The sequence below is a fragment of the Magallana gigas genome, chromosome 4 (assembly GCF_963853765.1).
Source record: "Magallana gigas chromosome 4, xbMagGiga1.1, whole genome shotgun sequence".
In the NCBI taxonomy this organism is placed as follows: Eukaryota; Metazoa; Mollusca; class Bivalvia; order Ostreida; family Ostreidae; genus Magallana; species Magallana gigas.
The window spans coordinates 10,980,504-11,002,698 of NC_088856.1; the positions used below are offsets into that span (position 1 = coordinate 10,980,504).

Sequence of the window (22,195 nt, forward strand, 5' to 3'; positions counted from 1 at the left end):
GTATTAAAGAACAATCAAAAGCGCGAACTTTCCTTCAAACACCAAGGACATTTTTATGCATCATTTTTATGTAGTATAGATAGTATAGAATAGTGTCTGTATAAAGGCAATTGTTTAAATTCCTTGTCTAATGTCTGATCCACTAGCAATTGTTGAAATTCCTTGTCATAGTGTCTGTATAAATCAATCCTTGTCTTAGTGTCTTATCCACTAGCAGTTGTTTAAATTCCTTGCCATGGTAACTGTAGCAATTGTTTAAATTCCTTGTCTAATGTTTGATCCACTAGCAATTGTTGAAATTCCTTGTCATAGTGTCTGTATAAATCAATCCTTGTCTTAGTGTCTTATCCGCTAGCAGTTGTTTAAATTCCTTGCCATAGTAACTTTAGCAATTGTTTAAATTCCTTGTCTAATGTTTGATCCACTAGCAATTGTTGAAATTCCTTGTCATAGTGTCTGATAAGGAGTAATTGTTGAAATTCCTTGTCATAGCGTCTGTATTAACTAACAATTTTAGAAATTCCTTGTCTTAGTGTCTGATCCACTAGCAATTGTTGAAATTCTTTGCCATGGTAACTGTATCCACAAGCAATTGGTGAAACTCTTGTTTAAGTGTCTGTATAAGGGGCGATTGTTGAAATTCCTAATTACAGTGTCTGATAAATACGTGGTAGATATGTAAGATGTACTAATTTGTGTGAATGCTTGAAATTATCAAAAAACATTCAATTTAGATTTTCCTCCCACAAAGTATCTTTTTAAGAATTACTTTTTATTTTATTATTTCATAGGCTTCTTAAAAAACACGCCAAGCAATATGTCTTTATTACAGGGAAACTCTTCCTTGTTTGGATAGATTAGAATGTGTTTTGACGTTTCCTTATGACATTTCTGTTTCTACTGCCACCCTTAGAAAACAAGAAATACTTCTAAATTTTCAAAGCACGTTTTATTTTCTGTTGATTTCTTTCCTCTGAGTTTGAACATTTCCGGTAATCCACGTTTCGACTTCAGTTATATAGTGCGTCTTATGTCAGGCTGTCTTTCTCTTTTGACATACGCTGTATATTTTGTATATTGTGCTTTGTTTTTCCCCTCATGAATCGTTTGATTTTCTCTTATAGACACTTCTTTCAGTTTTATCTGAGACACTTTTTAATTTTCTTGATAGAAAACTATATGGTTTCTTTGTTATGTAGAGGGTAGAAATTCCTGGAATTAAATCGCGTTTGCCTGAATTTGCAACAAATATATCTATAGGAAGTCAGCAAGTAAGCAAGTTAAAAGAAACTTCGTGATTTTTTTTCGCTATTTTTGGGTTTATCAATATAATCCTTACTAAAAACGACTTAGCTATTTTATTCTCATATGAGGATATAGCTCTACAAAGTCAACAGGAGTGGATTGAATCATCGCTATCGAACAGCTGAATCTATGGAGTTTCCCTTTAAGAAATTAAGAAAAAACATTTGAAAATTCATTCATCACCATACATGTACTAGTTGTCATCGCATTATTTACATTGGATTGATACAGTGTTCTCATACGTAACGATCATTACTTTAACATTTCATAATTGCGGAGAATTGTTATTGATATGACTTAACTTTCCTTTAGACGAAATGAAGATTACGTTATATAATCAGCATACACTTATGTTTAAATATTAATTGTAAAGTGCTGCACCAGTTTAAATGATATGTACCACACAAATAAAAAAAAGCAAAGGATATAATATTGGGTTTATTTTGGAAAAAGATCAAGCAAAATGTACTAAAACTTTATTTTAGTATATCTAAAAATGCATTTTAAAAGGTGTTTCAGTTCAGGGTTCAAAAATTAATTTTATGTTAGTCGAAATTATTTCCTAACATTCAAAAAAAGAAGAAAAAGTTTGAGATAGAGAAGGAAATATTTCTATCTAGAATTTGGTATAAATGACCGTTCCCCTCTTACACCATTAACTAATTGATAAAGTCTGATAAAGAGGTAGTGACAGTCATTTTAGTCAAAAGCAATCAATATTCATAAGGCAAAAGACGTGTAACCAGATAGCCATGTTATGACGTTGAATTGTTGGTATAACAAATTGGTCACTATAATACTTATGTATACTTAGACTTTGTGCGATGAATTGTGGTAATGCTAACTATTAAAACTAGAGGTACTGGGAGCAAGCTCACAATTGATACCCCCGCTAAGAAAATCATAACTCATGTATTTTTTCTATTATAGAAAATATTGGATGAATCTATTTCACAGTCCATTTTCTTTAAATAACGACTGCTCTATTTTTTTTAATAAAACTGTTAATGCTAATATGAGTACACAAAACAATTTCTATTCTTTAAATTCCATTTTAGTTCAATTTATCTGTTAATGCATGAGGACATTTGCATCCTTATATAAACAAACATGACTCGAATCAAACAAAATTCCACATGTCTAGCAACCATTTAATATAAACATTTGGAATTATAAGTATACTGAGCCCGATTTTTTTAAACAATGACCTTGAACTTCCTCAATTGACCTTGGGTCAAGGTCATGAAACACCTTCAGGTTATAAGCAATCTTGATGTGAATTAAGAACATGAATTTTTGCACATTTCTGCCTTGGCCTTTTCCAAATGACCTTGGGTCAAGGTCATGACACACCCATTAACAATCTTTGTGTGAAGTTAGAACTTCCAATGTTTCTCCACAAAAAAGATATGGACCAGACACGAATTTTGAATTTTTTCTGCCAGTGACCTTGATTTTCCCCAAAACACCATGGTTCAAGGTCATGACACACCATTAGGTCATAAGCAATCTTTGTGTGAAGTAAGAACTTCCAAAGTTTCTCCATAAGAAAGATATGGACCGGACACAAGTTTTGTATTTTTCTGCCAGTGACCTTGACTTTGCCCAAATGTCCATGGGTCAAGGTCATGACACACCCTTAGATAACAAGCAATCTTTGTTTGAAGTAAGAACTTCCAATGTTTCTCCATCAAAACGATATGGACCGGACACGAATTTTGAACTTTTTCTGCCAGTGACCTTGACCTTGCCTAAATGACATTGGGTCAAGATCATGGCACACCCTTACGTCATAAGCAATCTTTGTGTGAAGTGAGAACTTCCAATGTTTCTCCATAAGAAAGATATGGACCGGACACGAATTGAACAGACAGACGGACAGACGGACGGACGGACAGACGGGCAAGAAGGTGATTCCTATATACCCCCCAAATTTTGTTTGGGGGGGGGAGGGGGGTATTATGAACTCTGTGGCTCTTGTAGCACTGCGCAGCATTCCTATATGATTTTATGCAACCAGGTGTAGAATGCATGCGCAAATATCAAAATTGGGAGTTTATAAATAAGTTGTCATATTTGGCAATTATGTGTCTGCATCGATAGCTCTGGTACTCTATTCAAGGGTTGTTCGGAAATTATTGAGACATTTTCTCTTAATCTTTTAGTAAGAAAGATAAACCCTTGAAATTTTACCAAAACGTAAATCATGATCGAGATTATCAATGTGAAAAGTTTCTTGTCCATGGCATGAATAAATCACTCCTGGTAACCTGACCAACGTGCCTTCGACCAGTGACCCGGCGCAACCGCAAACTTTTCGCAACGTCATTTTAACGCTTCTTATTGCTCCTGTGTTTTAAACACCTATATCTTTTAATATTACTTTGTTTTATTATTTGTTGACATTTCTTCAGTGTTTATGCCAATTTTCACCAAAATTCGTCAATTATAAAAAAAAAATATTCGAGTTGTCTGAATAATTTCCGAACAACCCTCTTCGTACTTATAATGTATCGAATGTTTTATATAACCTTTGTAACCTTTTAAACAATGACGTTATGTATGCTTTTATATATGACCTTTTAATATTATACGTAAGCGATGCGTCATACTTAGCCGGAGACTCGAAGCCTGCATCCCAATAATCTTAGCCTTAAATGACATTAAATAATCAGGTACGGAATTCGGGCACAGTAACATCCAAATTGAAAATAAATAAACAAGTTATCAACAAATTGTCATATTTGGCGATCCTGTCTCTGCAATTAAGGCCCTGATACTGCAAGTTAACCATGTAATGTTTGTTCCATCCATTTAACCTTTGTAAACTTAAAGCCATGTATTAATGAACGTATTATGCGTAAGCGATACATCACACCCAGGTGGGGGACTCAGAGACTCGGAACTCGAAGACTTAAAACCTGCACCCATATTCTTTGATAGACAGTTTTGACAGTTTTGTTGCTTTATTAAGCAATAAAATTTGAAATCTAAATGTTCACTCATGGTCATCGTAGATGGCTCGAACTAGTCAGAACTGTCAATCATAAGTAATATGTTATATAATCCCCTGTAAAATGATGTAAGATAGAAATTTTATTTGATTTTGGATTTTGATAGATCTGTAACTTTTGGGCTTAGAAGTTTATTTGGATGAGAAATAAGAGATCTTCATTTAGATTTTGAATTAGATATTCTTATTGTTGAGCTGCTTCTAACTGATGTTGTAATTTTGACAAAACTATACGATCACGCTTGTTAATAAACTGCTTGATAAACAACAATTAGACTTGGTGATTTCTAAGTTTGAGTTGAACCTCAAGGAGATCAAGGAGACGAAAGTCTTACGAAAAAAAAATGAACAATCAGCAAGTTGAGAAACGGACAAATTACTGTCAACATATAGGAAAACCATATTAATGTACAGGGAAAACCAATCTTATTAAAGCTTTTATTATAAAAAGTGAATGCACGAAACCTGGTTTTATAAGTGCGTCGATAGTTTTTTATAGATTTGTGTCACTTGCCATTCATGTTGTGATTTCATGCTACAAAAAACAACAAACATTTCCGTACATTTCTGAATTGCAATATGATTAATTGAACATACAATATTTTACATTATAGCCTCTTGTTAAAACAAAAAATGAATTGTATTTGATATGTAGCATCCAGGTAATGGTTTCAGGTTTTCATATTCATTGTTTTAGAATTCATTTGTACATATGCCCATTGACAATGTTTCATATTTTCTGTATACTGTGAAACTACACTGCAAACGTATTGTTATGGCCTAAGGCATCCATAATCAGACAATGACAACAGCGGTATTCTTCTGTTCTTTCTTTGATCATTAAATGTATTAAAATTGTAATCTCACAAGCTTTATTCTGAACTCTCCGTCAGCTTCAGAACAAAGTTTTCTGCTTTTACATTCAACACCAAATAGTCTATACAATTATAATTACTCTAAACATTTGAAATAAAATGAATATTTCAGAAGAATGGGTCGGTTAACTTGTTGGTTTACCAATCATTACAACTTAAGAGGTTGTCTATAAGTGCGTGCAAAAGGTTTTCATTAATATTATTAATGCTGTTTTCTAATTAAGCTTCCTTGTTTGCTTCACACATAAAAACACACGCTGTAGCTGTAGCTCTGACAGCGTCCTCCGTACCATTGGAGCAATTTGTTAAACTCTTTAAAATCCTGTAACATTAGGCGCTGGCTCCTAATGACATCGATCTGACCAGCAGCTACAACAAGGATGAACACTCTCTTCACCTGTCTGTGGACTGTTCTTTTGCTGGGTCCCCTGGTCAGGTCCCAGCAGCAGCAGAGGTATGATTACTTGATTCCAGTTTTAAATAAAGTCTTTTTCCTTGATGCATGATATAAATAACAATGAATCTAAAGTAATAAAATGATAATGTTATGTCTCTCTTTAAATGTGGGAGTTATTTTTTTGGTGTGTCAGTTCAGTTGAAAACGATTTTATAAGAAAACCCTATTTTTATTTTTTTTTTAATAATGATGATAATAAAGTCTTGATATTAACCTTTCTTTACACGTTTAAAGCTGAATAAAAATAATGGATTACAATTACGCCTTACAACATGACTAGAATCGTTTTCTATAAATTATGTAAACGTTTCATTTATTACGTACGTGAAATGATGAACGTGTACGAGCAATAGACGAACTTCTTGTTCTTGCATTGCATGGAGGACACTCACCCTGTGCTTAATAAAATCGATGTATCTAGTCGTATTTTATTTTTGTTTTATCATAGAGTCAATGTTGATTTAGTTACTCAAGGTTTCATAATTAAAAATACAAACTAGCATTCTGTAAGTTTACATCAACTTAACTATGTGGGACAAATATTTTTTTATGACCAAAGTCAACCATTTTGTCGCAGCAATACACGCAACAAGCTTTGTCTGCCAAATATTTTTTTGACGTAGCTTACATTGTTACTCTCCTTTTGTTTATCCTGGCTTTTCAAAATTGTCAATTTCATGTCCTGGGTGAACGATATCAAATAAAAATTGCTAATTGATTGATGATTGATTGTAACTAAAGTGCATTGACTATTTATTTGAAATCGTTCAACTCCTGATATTCTTTATAATAGCTCTCTTAACATATATTATTCTTAGTTGAGAATCTACACGTTAGTAAAAGTGTTACATGTACATATTTAACAATACAATTGGGCCAACCTTGACCTGTCCTAGAATTGCCACATGTCAGGAAGAACTTTAGGATTGAGTTCACTGCTGCATTTTATTCAACATTTCTTAAGATAAAGTATATTAAATATTTGTTTGATAAGCAGGTTTAGAGGTCCATATTTATAATGAAGCTGTTTACAAAAAAAAATCATATTACTGTGGTACATTTCAGAAGGGATATTTTGAATTATCTACTGAACAGCTCAACATATGACCCTGGAATTGCACCTGACTACGAAGAAGGTAGCTTTATTTATTGGTGTGTGTTAGTCAAAGGAGGCCCTTTGTCAACATTTAATAAAACCTTCAATATTGCGATAGGGAAGTGTTTTTTTTTTTAAATTAGTTGATGTGCACAATCATGTAACAAGGATGTTATTATATTGTTTGTAGATGTGGCTACGGAAGTTGAAGTTCAGCTTGAAATAACAAGTATCGACTCCATTAGTGCCATATCCATGGTATGAAAGTGTGAATAATTCGGTTGTATACTAACACAAAATTGCAATTAATATCCAAAATACGTTAAATACTTTTTTGAGCAATAACTGTAGGATCCTTTTTGGTTGTCTTTATTTGGAAGATTTTATTTTATCTTAATTATAAACAAACATTGAAGCCGGCGTTGTGGCATTTATTAATTAAAATACGACAAATAACGTGTCATTTCTACCTTTTAAATATAGCATTAGATAGATACAAGTATTTTTATTTATATGTTATTTTCATTAATATTTAACAACCGTTGCAAAATTCTCAACTACAATAGCACAGTTGTGTCCTGTTACTCGTGTTAATTAACGCTAATAATGATTCAAAATCGTAATTTTAAAGAAGAACAGCCGTGTTCACGAAAATTCAAGCATTTCATTCAACCCCAACAACCCCCGAAAAAAATATTGGCATCTATTGAATAAGTACTAAGATTGATTGGGTATTTTACATTGTTCAGGCATTTGAAAAATAAAAAGAAGGCATATAATATTGCATTCAATCAAATGTTTATCATAATAGTACTAGCAATCAGACTAAACGTTTGCAACATACTTAAATCAGTACATTAAAACTGAGTTTTTGTTTGGTTTGCTGGTTTTTTATGTTATGGTTTGTTTTTTTTGTTTTTTGATTTTTTTTTTGGTAAATTTGTTTTTGTTTCGTTTTCATTTTGTTTTGTTTTTTGTTTTTTGTTTGTCTCTTTTTGACATTCGGAAAAAAAGTTGTTGGGGATCTAATAAATTATATTTGGTTTGTCGAACTTGATCAGGATTTGATTTTAAACCTTGATAAACTGCATGGCAGTTTAATTAGAGTTGTTAGGTTGATTAAGGCTATGATTGGCCCATTTAAAACGTTAATAAAATGATTTCTTTTAAAACGGCACAATTGTGTAAAGTTGTACCACATGTAAAATCTATTATTATAACAATTTTTTTTAGTCCCATAAAGATAATTCACCCTATATATGTTATTTAAGAAATAATAAGGATTAACACCAACACAATTACCGTCACAATTCATCTTTCTGGTTTTTCAATCTACACCATTCTGTTACAGGAATACTCAATGAACGTGTTTTTGCAACAGACATGGAGAGACCCTCGGCTCAACTTCTCTCATATCAGCAACATCAGTGTCCTAGAACTGGACCAGAGGCGTATTGGTGACGTGTGGGCCCCTGACATCTTCTTCAAGAATGAGAAGAGCGGCAGCCTCCACACCGTCACAGTCCCAAACAAACTTCTCCATATCAACAACGACGGTTCCGTCCTCTACAGTATGAGGTAGAACATGCCTCTGTCTATGATCCTTTCTGAATTCAACACCAAGTGGATAATCACTCCAACTCCCATTTTTACCGTTAATTAATAAGTGTTATTAGCTCATCTGAAGTGAAGGTTCAAGTGAGCTTTTCTGCTCACCTGTTGTCTGTCTGTAATCTTTTCACATTTTTTATTTCTTCTCTAAAACCAAACTTAGTATAAAGCATCCTTATAGTAAGGGGATTCAAAATAAAATAATTTAAGATGGAGATAATTTCGAAGCAGTGAGTATAAAGTGTGTTTTTAAAAATCTTCCTCTCAAGAACCACTGAACCAGAAATGCCAATATTTACACCAAAGCTTGAATTTATAGTAAAAATTCAAAATTGTAAAAATCGTGACCATCGGACCAAAACTGGGGACCCCAGGCAGGGTTCAAATTTAACATAGAAACACGTAGGGATAAAATTGCTCGAGAACCATAGCACTAGAAATGCCAATATTTAACCAAGGGCTAGTATATATAATGAAATATGGATTGCCCCCAAACAGAAATGGGGTACGAGGTGGGGTTCAAAGTTTAAAATATATAGAAAATATGCTTCAAAATCTTTTTCTTAAGAAGTACAATGCTTCAATTTGTGAGATAACTTTGCAAGCATTTGCTGTACAGTGAATGCATCTACAGAATTGTTAGAAAAACAAAAAGGCCCATAGGCCACATCGCTAACTTGAACAACAGTTCCTTGCAACATTCTATTTCGTAGTATATGCTGTTTTAATTCTGGAACCCCTTTCTGGGGCCCCAGTATTGGTCCGTGGATTATCGTTGGCTTTAACAATTTCGAATCTACACTATCTTTCGATGCTTGCACAGTAATCTCACAAACTGTAGCTTTGTAGTTCTCGAAAAGAAAAGTTTTAAACATTTTCCATAATAAACATTTCTATGTTAAACTTATAACCCGTCTTGGGGCCCCAATATTAGTCCGGTGGTCACAGCGTCTAAATTAAAATGAATAACATTACTAAAAATGTGCCTCCTCACACTTCATACAAACATTATTGCATTCAACATTTTTGAGGGTAGTTAAAGTAAGAAAGTGTTTATTACTATCAAGTATGATTCCATAACAAGTGTCGGTCTAGCGTTGAATGTTTCTTTGAAGTGGTGTGTGCTAGGCACGATGATTCTCACATTTCGTCTGTTTTGCTGCCATTTCAGGCGAGGCGAGACACGTTGAAGCCAAAGCATTGTTCTAAACCTTTCACCCTTTATAAGACACTCAATAAAATGATCAAGAGTTTTCTTTTCTGTTGGTGTTACAACTATTCTTATTGTATGTAATTGCATTAATAATTTAGTGTGAAAGTTTGGTTATACCGACCACCTTTTTCAAAACAAGAGAATGTTGTTTAATGATTTGAAATATCCATACCTTTTGATGAACAAGATTGCTTTACAGAAAAATCATAAATGCAAACAATAATATGTCTATCTAAAGAATATTTTAGATTAAACAATACAACAATTAAACTTTTTGGTAATTCTTATTTACAGATTATCATTAACTCTGTCTTGTATGATGGATCTTCGATATTTTCCGATGGACGACCAGACCTGTTTAATTCTCATGGAAAGTTGTAAGTGTTGAAAGCAAAATAAGCAACAACGACGTCAGATCGTGTTTAAATAGTAGTTTAAAAACTGCTTAGAATAAAATGAGATAATATTGTGTCAATGTAGTGATCCGTAGTCAACGTTCAGATCCGAGCTATCCACAAACATTGTATGGCACATAATGATTTTTTTGTATATTTATGGATCGTATTAAGCTAAATATTTGACAATGATTCTTATAAAAAGTAAAACATGGTCACTTTTGATTTGATCTTAATATGAGGACTTTATGAGAATATTAAGTTGCTTGCATCGCATTGTAATGTCCCAAATGTAAAATTGAATTTTCGAACAATTTCCCTATATATTTCAATGATGAACTCTGAACATTTTGGGGGCCACCGTTGTGAACAGGGATCAAAGTTTGCACAGTTCAAAATCTACACTATATTAGAATACGTGCAAAGTTAACCCACAAATTATAACAGTGTGAGAATTAAATGTTTTCGTGTAAAACTTCTAACCCTCTTTTGGTCCCAAAGTAAATCCGGTGGTCACGGTTTTTAAAATTTAAAAACTATTTTATTTGAAGATGATTGCATAGTAGATACACTAATCGTAGCATTATTTCTATATTGAACTTTCAATTTAGAATTTTTACTATACTAGTAAATATAACTCTTGTTATAAATATTGATATTTCTGATGCAGTGATTTCTAGGGAAGTATTTTAAGAAAAACACTACTTTTACTGTTGTAACAACGGTCCTACAGATCAAAAGATGACGTTTAAGCATTTCAAAACGCTGTTGAATAAGATTTCGGGGAAAACAAAATATTGCTGTTCTTTTCATTTTTGGAAGTAGGTTTATTATATGAAACAAACCCTGATTGAGTCATTAGGCACAATACGTCCATTAGCTATGTGGATTTTTTGCGTGAAAATAACGAACAAAAAAAAGTACCAGAAATTCAATAATCTCAAGCTTTAATTACGCAGTGCTTTTCATATTTTATATAAGTAAGTTAGTTACTAATTAACAAAGAGAACATTTCCGCAACGACGATTTATGAACCTATTTAATCTTGCATGACTTCGATGGCTGTTTTTTCGTTTAAAGCGGTTAAGAAGCAGAGAAAATTTAAGACAAAACATGTCGACAGTTTTTATTCTTAAGAAGGAGATTGAATAAGTTCAGGCAGTATCCATCATTTATTTGTTGAAATAAACAATTCTGAATTTAGGAGAGGGTAATCATTAAAAAATCCTAAATATAATTTATAAGAATGATTTAAAAATATTTATTTTAAAATAATTGTTAAGTACAGAGAAAGTGGTTTTTACTTGAAGAATAAAACTGCACAACGGTCGCGAGTTTAAGTAATGATAATTTCAAACTATTATTAAATGAGTTATGCTGGCATGTTTATTTTTATGAAAAAAAAAGAACACTATGATGATGAACAATTTTTGAGTTGCAGTTGGTTACTCTAAGGAGAACGTTGCCTTGAAGTGGAATTCCAAAGAACCAGTTATCTTTGGACTTGACGATAACGACGAACAGAGCCTACCGCAGTTCTATTTCTACAAACCACTGGAGACCGAGGGCTGTTTCAGCTTCGACTCGTTTAGTAAGTTTTCTGTTCTCCTCTTAGTTAATTTGTGACGTGTTATTTAGATTACGCTTGACTTTTGTCAAAAGCATAATAATGTGTATTTGGGTACAGTACTCTTTAATCAAAGCATTTGATCTATCGAAAAGCTATCAAATCATTCTGTATCAATTAATTCATCCGGAAAATAAATAGTTGCAAAATAAATTAAAATGTTAGGAGTTTCTACGGAAGCCCATTTAGGACCTATCGAAAATATTTTTGAATTCTTAAATTTGTTAAAACGAATTTAAATCGTTATAACGAATTTTTGAATCCGTTATAACGAATCAAATTTGTTAAAACAAATTTTAGGAATTCGTTATAACGAATTTAATCTGTTATAACAAATTCGCTGAATTCGTTATTTCAAATTTTAAAATCTGTTTGAACAAATTAAATTTGAAATAACGAATTCTTGAATTCGTTATTTCAAAGTTTTAATTCGTAATTTCGGTTTTATAAAATCGGTTATAACATATTTTCATTCAATTAGTGGTAACAAATTTCATGTTTCGGTGAACAGATTAAACGGGGCCGACTTCATTTGTTCCATATCGGCGTACGACGAAATGCGCCGATCAATTGATCGGCGTTAATCGGCGAAATGGTAAATGAAGTAAACTGGAGAAAAAACGAAAGTGGAGGAACATATTGTCACGGCTGTTGCTGTAACCATGGTAACAGATGTAACACCAAAAGACACCTTACTTTTTCGGCTTTGCTAGAATTCCTACATAGATAGAAACAAAATATTTAAGAACTGCTATATATGTAGCAACGCATTTTCACCAAAAATACCATGAAGGATATACAGATTTGTTTCGACAGGTTTCTGCGCAAAATTCCAAAAATTGTTTAATCAATGTTATTCATCAATGATCATGCTGATTTATTAAATGACACTTGCAGCCCAGCCAATGTCAAACTTAGGTCATAGAATTTATTTACCAGAATTTAATGCTAAACTGCACCGAAATCGATGCAAAAATAATGAAGTTACGCCTCTTCAAAGTGCCTATTTTTACCTGCTTTTAGAAATCTCATCAAGAGAAAATGAAATTAGGCGATAACGAGGCTTCAGTGACGTCACGAGGTCAACACGAGGGAAATTACCTTACAAAGCTATACAAAATACAAAATAAATTCGATTTTACACAAAAATGATTGATATAGGCCTGATGTTTTGGCGAATCTAGTTATTCTAAGTATCGTAGATTTAGAAAGTTGTATCCGTAATTATTTTGTTACAGATTTCTTTTTAAACGATTTTGAAATTTGCTATTCTAATCGTCTTTTACCGATGAATACGATATCTTTAAACGCTTGCAAGGGCAGATTTGTGTTCATTATTCATATTTATTTTGGTCGGTGCATGTTCAATAAAATAAAGCTTGAAGGGCTTTATGATAGATTTGATATGCACGCTCCTACCGAAATTATCACCTAATAATATTCAAAGAATGATGCCTTTTTGCTTATATTTATATTATTTCCAATTTCTACACTTCAAAAAACACATTTTAAAGCCACTGGGTTTTTTTCATGCATAGCACATGTTATGTATTATTGCAGCAAATACCGTTTCTTGGTTATGCTGTAGGACACGCCCATTTTGTTTCGCTCATTTTTTTTAAATTATTGGGCTATAGGTTTCAAAATTGCTTTGTAATTTTATCACAGTAAAGGACATTTGAAAAATAAAAATATGATATTTTATATGACAAAGCCAGGCATTATAACCAGGATGTGCGCATGCGTGAACCAACTTTCCATCAGGATTGGTAAACGTTTGGGAGGAGATTCGATAGCTTCTTGGAGGAACTTCGAACTGATGATAGGTGCTAAAAAAAACAAAAAACAAAACAAACAAACAAAAGACCGCGACTTTTATATCATATAGTAATTAGAAATTAAAGGAATGGTATGTACCTTTGGTTAACACTTAAACAAGGGGCCCATGTGGCTACATCGTTCACCTGAGCAACAATAACTTTATATGGGCGTTCAAAGGATATTATACCATATGGCCCCTCGGTAGAATAACAAAAAATAAAAATATAGTAAAGTATTTGAATTTTTGTTACTTGTTTTTGCATGCACTTAATCAGCAAACATAAGGCTTAACATTTACTTCCCGAAGAATGACAAAATTGTATAACTTCCTTTGGCTAAACATTTACTTCCCAAAAAAGGACATATTTTTATAACTTCCTTTGGCTTAACAAGCTCTTCCCGAATGATGACAAGACCAATGAGTAACAGTTCCCCTTGCATAACATTATCAGTTGTCTGAAGAATGACAGGGCCGCTATGTTATACGTAGGGAAATATTCTCAGTGACGGTATTTGACTACACTCTTTTCAAGTGTCATCAATAAGAATGCTTCCTTTTTTGCTGAAATATCTCTGATGACTAAAAAACATATCAAAGTACAAGTCATTTTTGTTTACTTTCAGAACATGTAGGTTTACTTAAACACAAACCTTAAAGAGCTATCCTTTCTCAAAGCAGCTGTTCTGTAACAGTTTGAATTGCCGCTATTAGAATACTTGTTTTATACACTTGTCAATATTTATTGAATACGTCACAAAGCATGTTTAATAGTGAATGTCGATGCTGGGAGACAAATCATCGAAATGCAGTGCAAATAATGCCGAAAAAAGGCTTACCCAATACAGAGACCCCAGATTTGGATGTGTCAGTTACATGTAGAATATAATCAGGATAATAAAGGCATGGATATTTGTAATATCAGCAAGTGTTATGAGGTATACATGGCTTGACCGGCCTTTCCTCTCGACAGCAGTGTGAACAAAAATGACAAGAGTGTAACACTACCCTGAATATTATGAAAGATGAATTTGGCAAATATATAAAAAAAAACTATGACCATTTCTTTTTTTTATTTCGCATGGACAATTTTATGGTCAGAGTGAACCCATTCTAGAACTCCCAAACATTAAGGAATTAAGAATTTGGGGTTAAATGCTCAATTTTCCGTTAAAGAAAGACTTACATTAAAGATACATTTTTTTATTTGTATTGAATATAAGATATGATTATTATTTTTTACATTTTTTTTTTATATTTGCCAAATAGTTATTATTACACAATGTCCAAAACCGTGTTGATATGTTGTAATGACTTGGCTATTGTCTCTGATTTTGTTAACCGAACCCAATGACAAAAATGATTCGCTATCAACCATTTTATCTTCACAAAACATGAAATAAAATAAACTTTAGGAAATAAGATTTTACTAGGAGTACTTTATTTCGTTGTTATTGAACTTTCACAAATATATTCCTTTATCACTAGAGGTAAAAAACAAGGACAATCTAATCACTGTGCTCAACTGATTACTAACTAGTAAAAGGCAGTAAACGTACATGAATAAACATGCACTGGCTTTGAAAAAAAACGACGGAAATGATCGTTGTTAATTAAAGCTCGCATAGTGTGGTCAACTGCGAATGATAATATACAAGTCAAGTAATCTAAAATATATATCTAGGTCAGTTGAACCTAGCAGATATAGGTTAATATTTCAATCTCGTGGATACAGCTGAACACTGTAGTAAAAATAAATGATATTGCCAAAAAATGAAGACAAATGCAAACTTCAAAGGCAAACTGCATAAGCAGACATTTTATGGCACTTAACAAATATTAAAATTGGAGTTTTCAAATTACCGATAATCATTAAGTCAGGTCATACTGACCTTGAAAAAAATGAGCGAAACAAAATGGGCGTGTCCTACAGCATAACCGAGAAACGGTATCTGCTGCAATAATACATAACATGTGCTATGTATGAAAAAAAAACTAGTAGTTTTAAAATGTTTTTTTGAAGTGTAGAAATTGAAAATAATATAAATATAAGCAAAAAGGCATCATTCTTTGAATATTATTAGGTGATAATTTTGGTCGGAGCGTGCATTACAAAGCAATTTTGAAACCTATAGCCCAATAATTTAAAAAAAATGAGCGAAACAAAATGGGCGTGTCCTACAGCATAACCAAGAAACGGTATTTGCTGCAATAATACATAACATGTGCTATGCATGAAAAAAACCCAGTGGCTTTAAAATGTGTTTTTTGAAGTGTAGAAATTGGAAATAATATAAATATAAGCAAAAAGGCATCATTCATTGAATATTATTAGGTGATAATTTCGGTAGGAGCGTGCATATCAAATCTATCATAAAGCCCTTCAAGCTTTATTTGATTTGAACATGCACCGACCAAAATAAATATGAATAATGAACACAAATCTGCCCATGCAAGCGTTTAAAGATATCGTATTCATCGGTAAAAGACGATTAGAATAGCAAATTTCAAAATCGTTTAAAAAGAAATCCGTAACAAACTAATTACGGATACAACTTTCTAAATCTACGATACTTAGAATAACTAGATACGTCAAAACATCAGACCTATATCAATCATTTTTGCTGTAAAATCGAATTTATTTTGTATTTTGTATAGCTTTGTAAGGTAATTTCCCTCGTGTTGACCTCGTGACGTCACTGAAGCCTCGTTATCGCCTAATTTCATTTTCTCTTGATGAGATTTCTAAAAGCAGGTAAAAATAGGCACTTTGAAGAGGCGTAACTTCATTATTTTTGCATCGATTTCGGTGCAGTTTAGCATTAAATTCTGGTAAATAAATTCTATGACCTAAGTTTGACATTGGCTGGGCTGCAAGTGCCATTTAATAAATCAGCATGATCATTGATTAATAACATTGACTAAACAGTTTTTGGGATTTTGCGCAGAAACCAGTCGAAACAAATATGTATATCCTTCATGGTATTTTTGGTGAAAATCCGTTGCTACATATATAGCAGTTCTTAAATATTTTGTTTCTATCTATGTAGGAATTCTAGCAAAGCCGAAAAAGTAAGGTGTCTTTTGGAATTGTTACATTTGTTACCACGGTTACAGCAAAAGCTCTGACAATACATGTATGTTCCTCCACTTTCGTTTTTACTCCAGTTAACTTCATTTACCATTTCGCCGTTTAACGCCGATCAATTGATCGGCAAATTTCGTCGTACGCCGATATGGAACAAATGAAGTCCGCCCGTTAATTTGTTCCCCAAAACATGAAATTTGTTACCCCAAATTGGATGAAATAGGTTATAACCGATTTTAAAAAAACGAAATTACGAATTAAAACTTTGAAATAACGAATTCAAGAATTCGTTATTTCAAATTTAAATTTGGAATAACGAATTCAGCGGATTTGTTATAACAGATTAAATTCGTTAAAACGAATTCCTAAAATTTGTTATAACAAATTTAATTCGTTATAACGGATTCAACAATTCGTTATAACGATTTAAATTCGTTTTAACAAATTCAAGAATTCGTTATATCAAATTCAAATATATTTTTTTTATAGGTCCTAAATGGGCTTCCGTAAGTGTCGTTATTTGACATATTAATATGACTATATATAAGAAAGAAAACAATTTGAAAAGTTTGCCATTTGACTTGACAAATCTTCGTTAAAATTTGATTAAACAAAACGCTTAAAATAGATGTAGATGTTCGTTCTTTTCATATCACAGCAGAGCATATCAATAGTAACCGATCTACAGAGCATTTATGACTGTATATTAGATAAAATTACAATGACACATTTACAAAGTTCATAATCAATATAGAACCAGTCACGTAACTTATCTATTTGGGTAAAGCACAACTAATTAGGATTTCTAGCTGTAGAGGATAATTTATCTTGTAGCTATTACAAGTTGACCGCCCATCATACATACTCAGTATTGCTCAGAAAGTCTCTTCATGGTTGTCGTTGATGTCATTTTTGCCAGTTTACAATCATATTCATTCTAATTTCTTTCGGGTTTGTTGAACCGATTGGATAGAAATAAAACCTGAACAATTTCAATTAACAAAAACATTAGATGTACTTTTTTAAAAATTACTGCATCAATATATCTGATTAATTGGCAATGTTACCGTTTTAAAATAAAAAGGGCATTTCGGTATGTCAACACATTTATTTAATGAAATTAATGAAATCAAGAAATTTTTATGTTTCAATTCCAGAAATAGAGTTTTCCTGTCTCAGAGCCAAACTTTTTATTCAAAGAAATTTGGGATTCTACATTGCACAAGTGTTTATTCCAAGCATGCTGATTGTCATCCTTTCCTGGATCTCGTTTTGGATTCACGTAGACTATTTACCCGCGAGGGCTTCGCTAGGAGTCATCTGTGTGCTCACCATGACAACGCAGAGTTCCGGCATACGGTCTTCTCTTCCGGTTTTGTCTTACATAAAGGCCATTGATGTCTGGTTGGCTGCTGGACTTTTGTTTGTGGTTGCCGCTTTATTGGAATTCGCTTATGTAAACGTACAAACAAGAAAACATCGCAAACAAGCTAAGGTACCTTACTCTAATTCCAATAATTTATTCTAATGATAACTCACAACATGATAATACCCTTAACGTAAATTAGGCGTTTACGATATTGGGCAGATATTGATTTTAACAAGTAAATTTTAAACGGATTCTTCAATGTAATAGCATAATTTCATATTTGCAGAACATTTAGCAATGGCCTTATCTTGAGTTAGCTCAAAAAATGTCGAAATAAATGCAGAGTAGATTGAAAGATACGTTTACAGTAAACTTGGAAAAACAAATATCATAGCAACTAAAGTCAAAACACATACTTAGTATATAAAAACCACATCAACAACAGGTTCGTTCATTAAAGATTTATTGATTTTTGAATAATTATAGGACGATGAGGAAAGCATGCAGATTGCAGAACCGCAGGCGAAGACAGATTTCATGGACCGAGCTCGACGTGTTGATAGAGTGTCCAGAATTGTATTTCCTCTCTGCTATGCTGTATTCAATCTTGTTTTCTGGGCTGTTTACCTTGCAAAATAATTGATTATAATGGACATTGTTACACTGATCGATATCAGTTGCATCACTTCTAACTATGTAAATTTGAAGACTGCGCACATCATTTCTTAAATTCAGTTTGTGAACGAAGATGGTTCTTGTGTCTTTTTGAGGAGAGAAAATATGTTTAATTTATTTATAAATCCAATTTAATAGCATGCGCTTTTTAATATGTTTCACATTGATTCAACTGTGTCTGTGTTATAAATTTGTTTTCATGTGTTTATGTGGTTTTGAAAAGTAATCAAAAATGTTATTTTGAATTCAATAACAATGAAAAGTGTTTCATTTTAAAGCCTTTGTAGTGGGTGTCTTTAAAAGTTAATGGAAGCTAAAATGATTAAAAAAGCAAAGAATAAATATGAATAAATATATCAGTGTTTTGTAAAAAGTAGTTATTATTGTGTTTAATGTTAATACCTTTTATGTGACATGTGTTTTCTTCTTGTTTTACCACATATGATATTAATTTTGTTAACATTTATTAGGTCTCCTATTTCGGCATATGACAATTATGAAATTAATTGGTGCTATCTCTGAGTCAAGATTCTAAATCTAATACCATCTTGGCACGATAATGTTGAAACCAATCAGCGTGGCTCCTCGATACCACGTGACCGTTCTTGATCTATTTACTAGAAGAGAACGCCACGCTTTACTTTAAAAAGATATTTTGGGAAAACTCTCCATTCTTCCCTTTCTTTCGCCATAATTATTATAATTTTCACTTTATTTCTTTTTTCATGTGTCGGTATACTATGTATCTTGTTATTGCGTGTATCTTGTTATTTTTCACTCCTTTTTGATCTTTGGCTTTTCATCGCCTTGATTTTTGATATATTGTATAATATACTGACAAAGACTTTACACAGTAGTCAGTTGTTTTCTAGTCTATGCTGACCCCCTTGATGGTTTATATGTATATATATTTTATTTTTCGTCATTTACTTCAATAAATGAAATGTGTTCATTGCTATTTCTGTTTTGTTTTCTCTATGGTTTACATAAAAAAACTAAGTGCAGTTGTCTTGACGTTAAATAACATAGGAACATAAACATCTTTTTCTCACACACCACTAATTTTTATCTATCAATTAAAATCAATATTGTAACAACTTGTCTATTTATGACCAGAATTTTCCGTGAATTAAATAAAATAACTATTCTTAAAAGATATGCCTACTTGAATGCCGTAAAACGTAAAAGCTGTATTCATCACAATTAGACTGACGTCAACTTGTATTATTCTTCATGACGTTACAATTTTGGTGGCCAACTAAAGTTTTCATTGCACATGTATTCATACCCTTTAAAAATGTTCTGATACCATTTTAAAAAATTGAACATAATCAACAATTACAGATAATTTTTTTTTCAATTTTAGCTCACTTGAGCAAAAGGCTCAATCTGAATCTACTGCGATAGATATTTATAGTGTCAACTATTTAAGAAATAAAGTACGAGTTATCGTGAATGTTGCAGAATAACCTCCGAGGTTGGGAAATGTTTATTTTGAAATATAAAAGCCTAGGAGTTAGCCGAGGCTTTTATATTTTAAACAACATTTAGAGACCGAGGAGGTTATCCTGCAACATTCACGAAAACAAGAACTTTTTTTTCTATTTTACTAACAACCCAGTATTTTTACAGATCGTTTCTCCTATAGAGAGACGATCTAGGTCATTTTGAAGGCTGTTTCGTGTAACGCCAGCGGTTATGTTACTACTATTTACATATGTATCGATCAAAGAAATCACATGCAGACGACAGACTTTTTTGTTGGGATTTTTAATACTTTTCACTTATTTATAAAAATTAATATCTTTGAGTTATATTCCTAATATCTGAAGGGCAATTTATTACGATTATTACTCTTACACGTTATATATAATGTAAACACACGCAGTGAAAATGTGCTAGGGAGGTCCTAGGAACAGCCGCATTGATCTCTTAAAAATAAACATTTGAGGCAATATACATCGTTTTGACTGGAACTAACACGTGAAATTGACATGGTTTTAAAACTTTTTACGGTTTGAAGTTGTACTTTCATGATCAGTGCGAAACAAATAGGTATTTCTGATCTGATAATTTACTGATGACGTTCTGAAGCGGGCATCTCTTTACTGTATTTTTGGTTAGAGTTATTCCCCTTTGATTTATTGATTCATGATTATTTTAATTAAGGTTTCCAATAATTACCAAATATTGTGATGATTATTTTTATACAATAATAAATAGTATAATGTAAATAAGGTGTTTTACTTAAATAGTTTTAGATAAGGTTGGATTAGTTTGTTTATTTTTGATTTCCTGTTTTTAGATACTATGAATTATTTTAGGCCGGCACATATATAGGGACAGTGTCTATTGCGTTAAGACGAACGACTGTTTGATGTTAAACTTGAAAAGGTACGGCTAGATTGAGTGTGTGGACATCCCTGCTCTATCTAATCTTCGTGTTTTCTAACCTACGATACAGAGTGTGCGGTCATCCCTGCTCTGTATCGCACTAATACAAGTGTGCGGTCATCCCTGCTTGTATTGGTGGTGGTTGCGGCGGAGCACTAGTGTGTGGTTATCCCTGCTGATGTTCTGGCCTTTCTAGCGCAAGTGTGCGGCACTCCCTGCTTGCGTTAGGGTTGTTGGCGCAAGTGTGCGGTCATCCCTGCTTGCGTTAACGTTGGTACCTGTTCAGTTGCGTAGGTGTGCGGTCATCCCTGCCTGCGTAACGTTGAGTACCTATATATGTGCAGGAGCGGTGATTAAAGTCTGCACTTGTAAATATTGGGAGCAATCAGGGCTATCCGATTCTATCTCGGGTACGGGCCCGCGGGGATCCAGGCAGTGACCCCCTTGCACGTTACAGTTCGTGGTATACTGGAGAATAATGTCCGCGGCATCTCTTTTTTGATCTCGGAAGTAACTGTAGTAGAAATGTAAATGAGACCCCTGCACCGTGTGTTTGATTCAATATTTCAAAATAAATGCATTTATAAACATGTTTGATAAATAATGTTTGTGAAATAAAAGTTATAAGTCACAGTTTATAGTATCTCTTTTCTTGATTTTAACGAGGCCGGGTCTAATTTGTTCTGCCCTAGATTTTGGGAGATATTTTTTTACATGAATTTCTACTGATATAATTGTTATTTTAAGATTAAAAAATAAGACATTTACCACATGGTTTGTTTAGAGGGTCATCTCAAAGTTTGTTAATCTTTAACATAGGTCCCTATGGGATTTTGCTTGAAATGTATCAATTTTGCATTTTTTTTTTACATTTTTTAAAAACTTCTGCCCTAGGGATTTCTTTTTCTGTTCTACATATTAAAGTTATTGCTAAAAAGCATCAAATGGTCAAATAAAAAAATCCTTTTACCTCCTGGTTTGTTCCAGGGGTCTTATCAAAGTTGATTTTTGTACGCCCTATTTCCCAGATTTAGCAGACAATGCCTATTTTTTATTTGACAAAGGCGGAAAAGGTGATCTTTAAAGTATTATTAAAACATTCAGACATATTCAAGTAATAAAAAAATATATAACATCACATATTAAGGGTCATTAAAATGAAATACATGGTTACTGTCTTGGAATATATGAATTAAGCGATATTTAGGCGGGTTAAGAAAACGTGACAGAGGGCTAGGCTTGCTGAACCCTCTTTACG

At 32.7% G+C, this 22,195-nt stretch overlaps 1 protein-coding gene across 1 annotated transcript; it reads left to right on the forward strand.

Moving 5' to 3' along the window:
• Window positions 1–5,430: 5,430 nt before the first annotated feature.
• LOC105345459 (glycine receptor subunit alphaZ1) lies at window positions 5,431–19,494 on the forward strand. The gene is made up of 8 exons (XM_066081283.1): window positions 5,431–5,647; window positions 6,716–6,786; window positions 6,937–7,004; window positions 8,098–8,324; window positions 9,865–9,947; window positions 11,407–11,556; window positions 17,657–17,994; window positions 18,355–19,494. Exons 1-8 carry the CDS (start codon window positions 5,574–5,576, stop codon window positions 18,505–18,507), a joined length of 1,164 nt encoding a protein of 387 aa, XP_065937355.1. The 5' UTR covers window positions 5,431–5,573; the 3' UTR covers window positions 18,508–19,494.
• The last annotated feature ends 2,701 nt before the right edge of the window (window positions 19,495–22,195 follow it).

What these genes read in the sequence shown, in the direction of transcription:
- LOC105345459 (XM_066081283.1), top strand. Translation starts at nt 5,574, where the DNA reads ATGAACACTCTCTTCACCTGTCTGTGGACTGTTCTTTTGCTGGGTCCC. An exon ending in CCATTAGTGCCATATCCATG is followed by an intron (nt 7,005 to 8,097) that starts GTATGAAAGTGT and finishes ATTCTGTTACAG; the next exon opens with GAATACTCAATGAACGTGTT. An exon ending in TTTAATTCTCATGGAAAGTT is followed by an intron (nt 9,948 to 11,406) that starts GTAAGTGTTGAA and finishes TTTGAGTTGCAG; the next exon opens with TTGGTTACTCTAAGGAGAAC.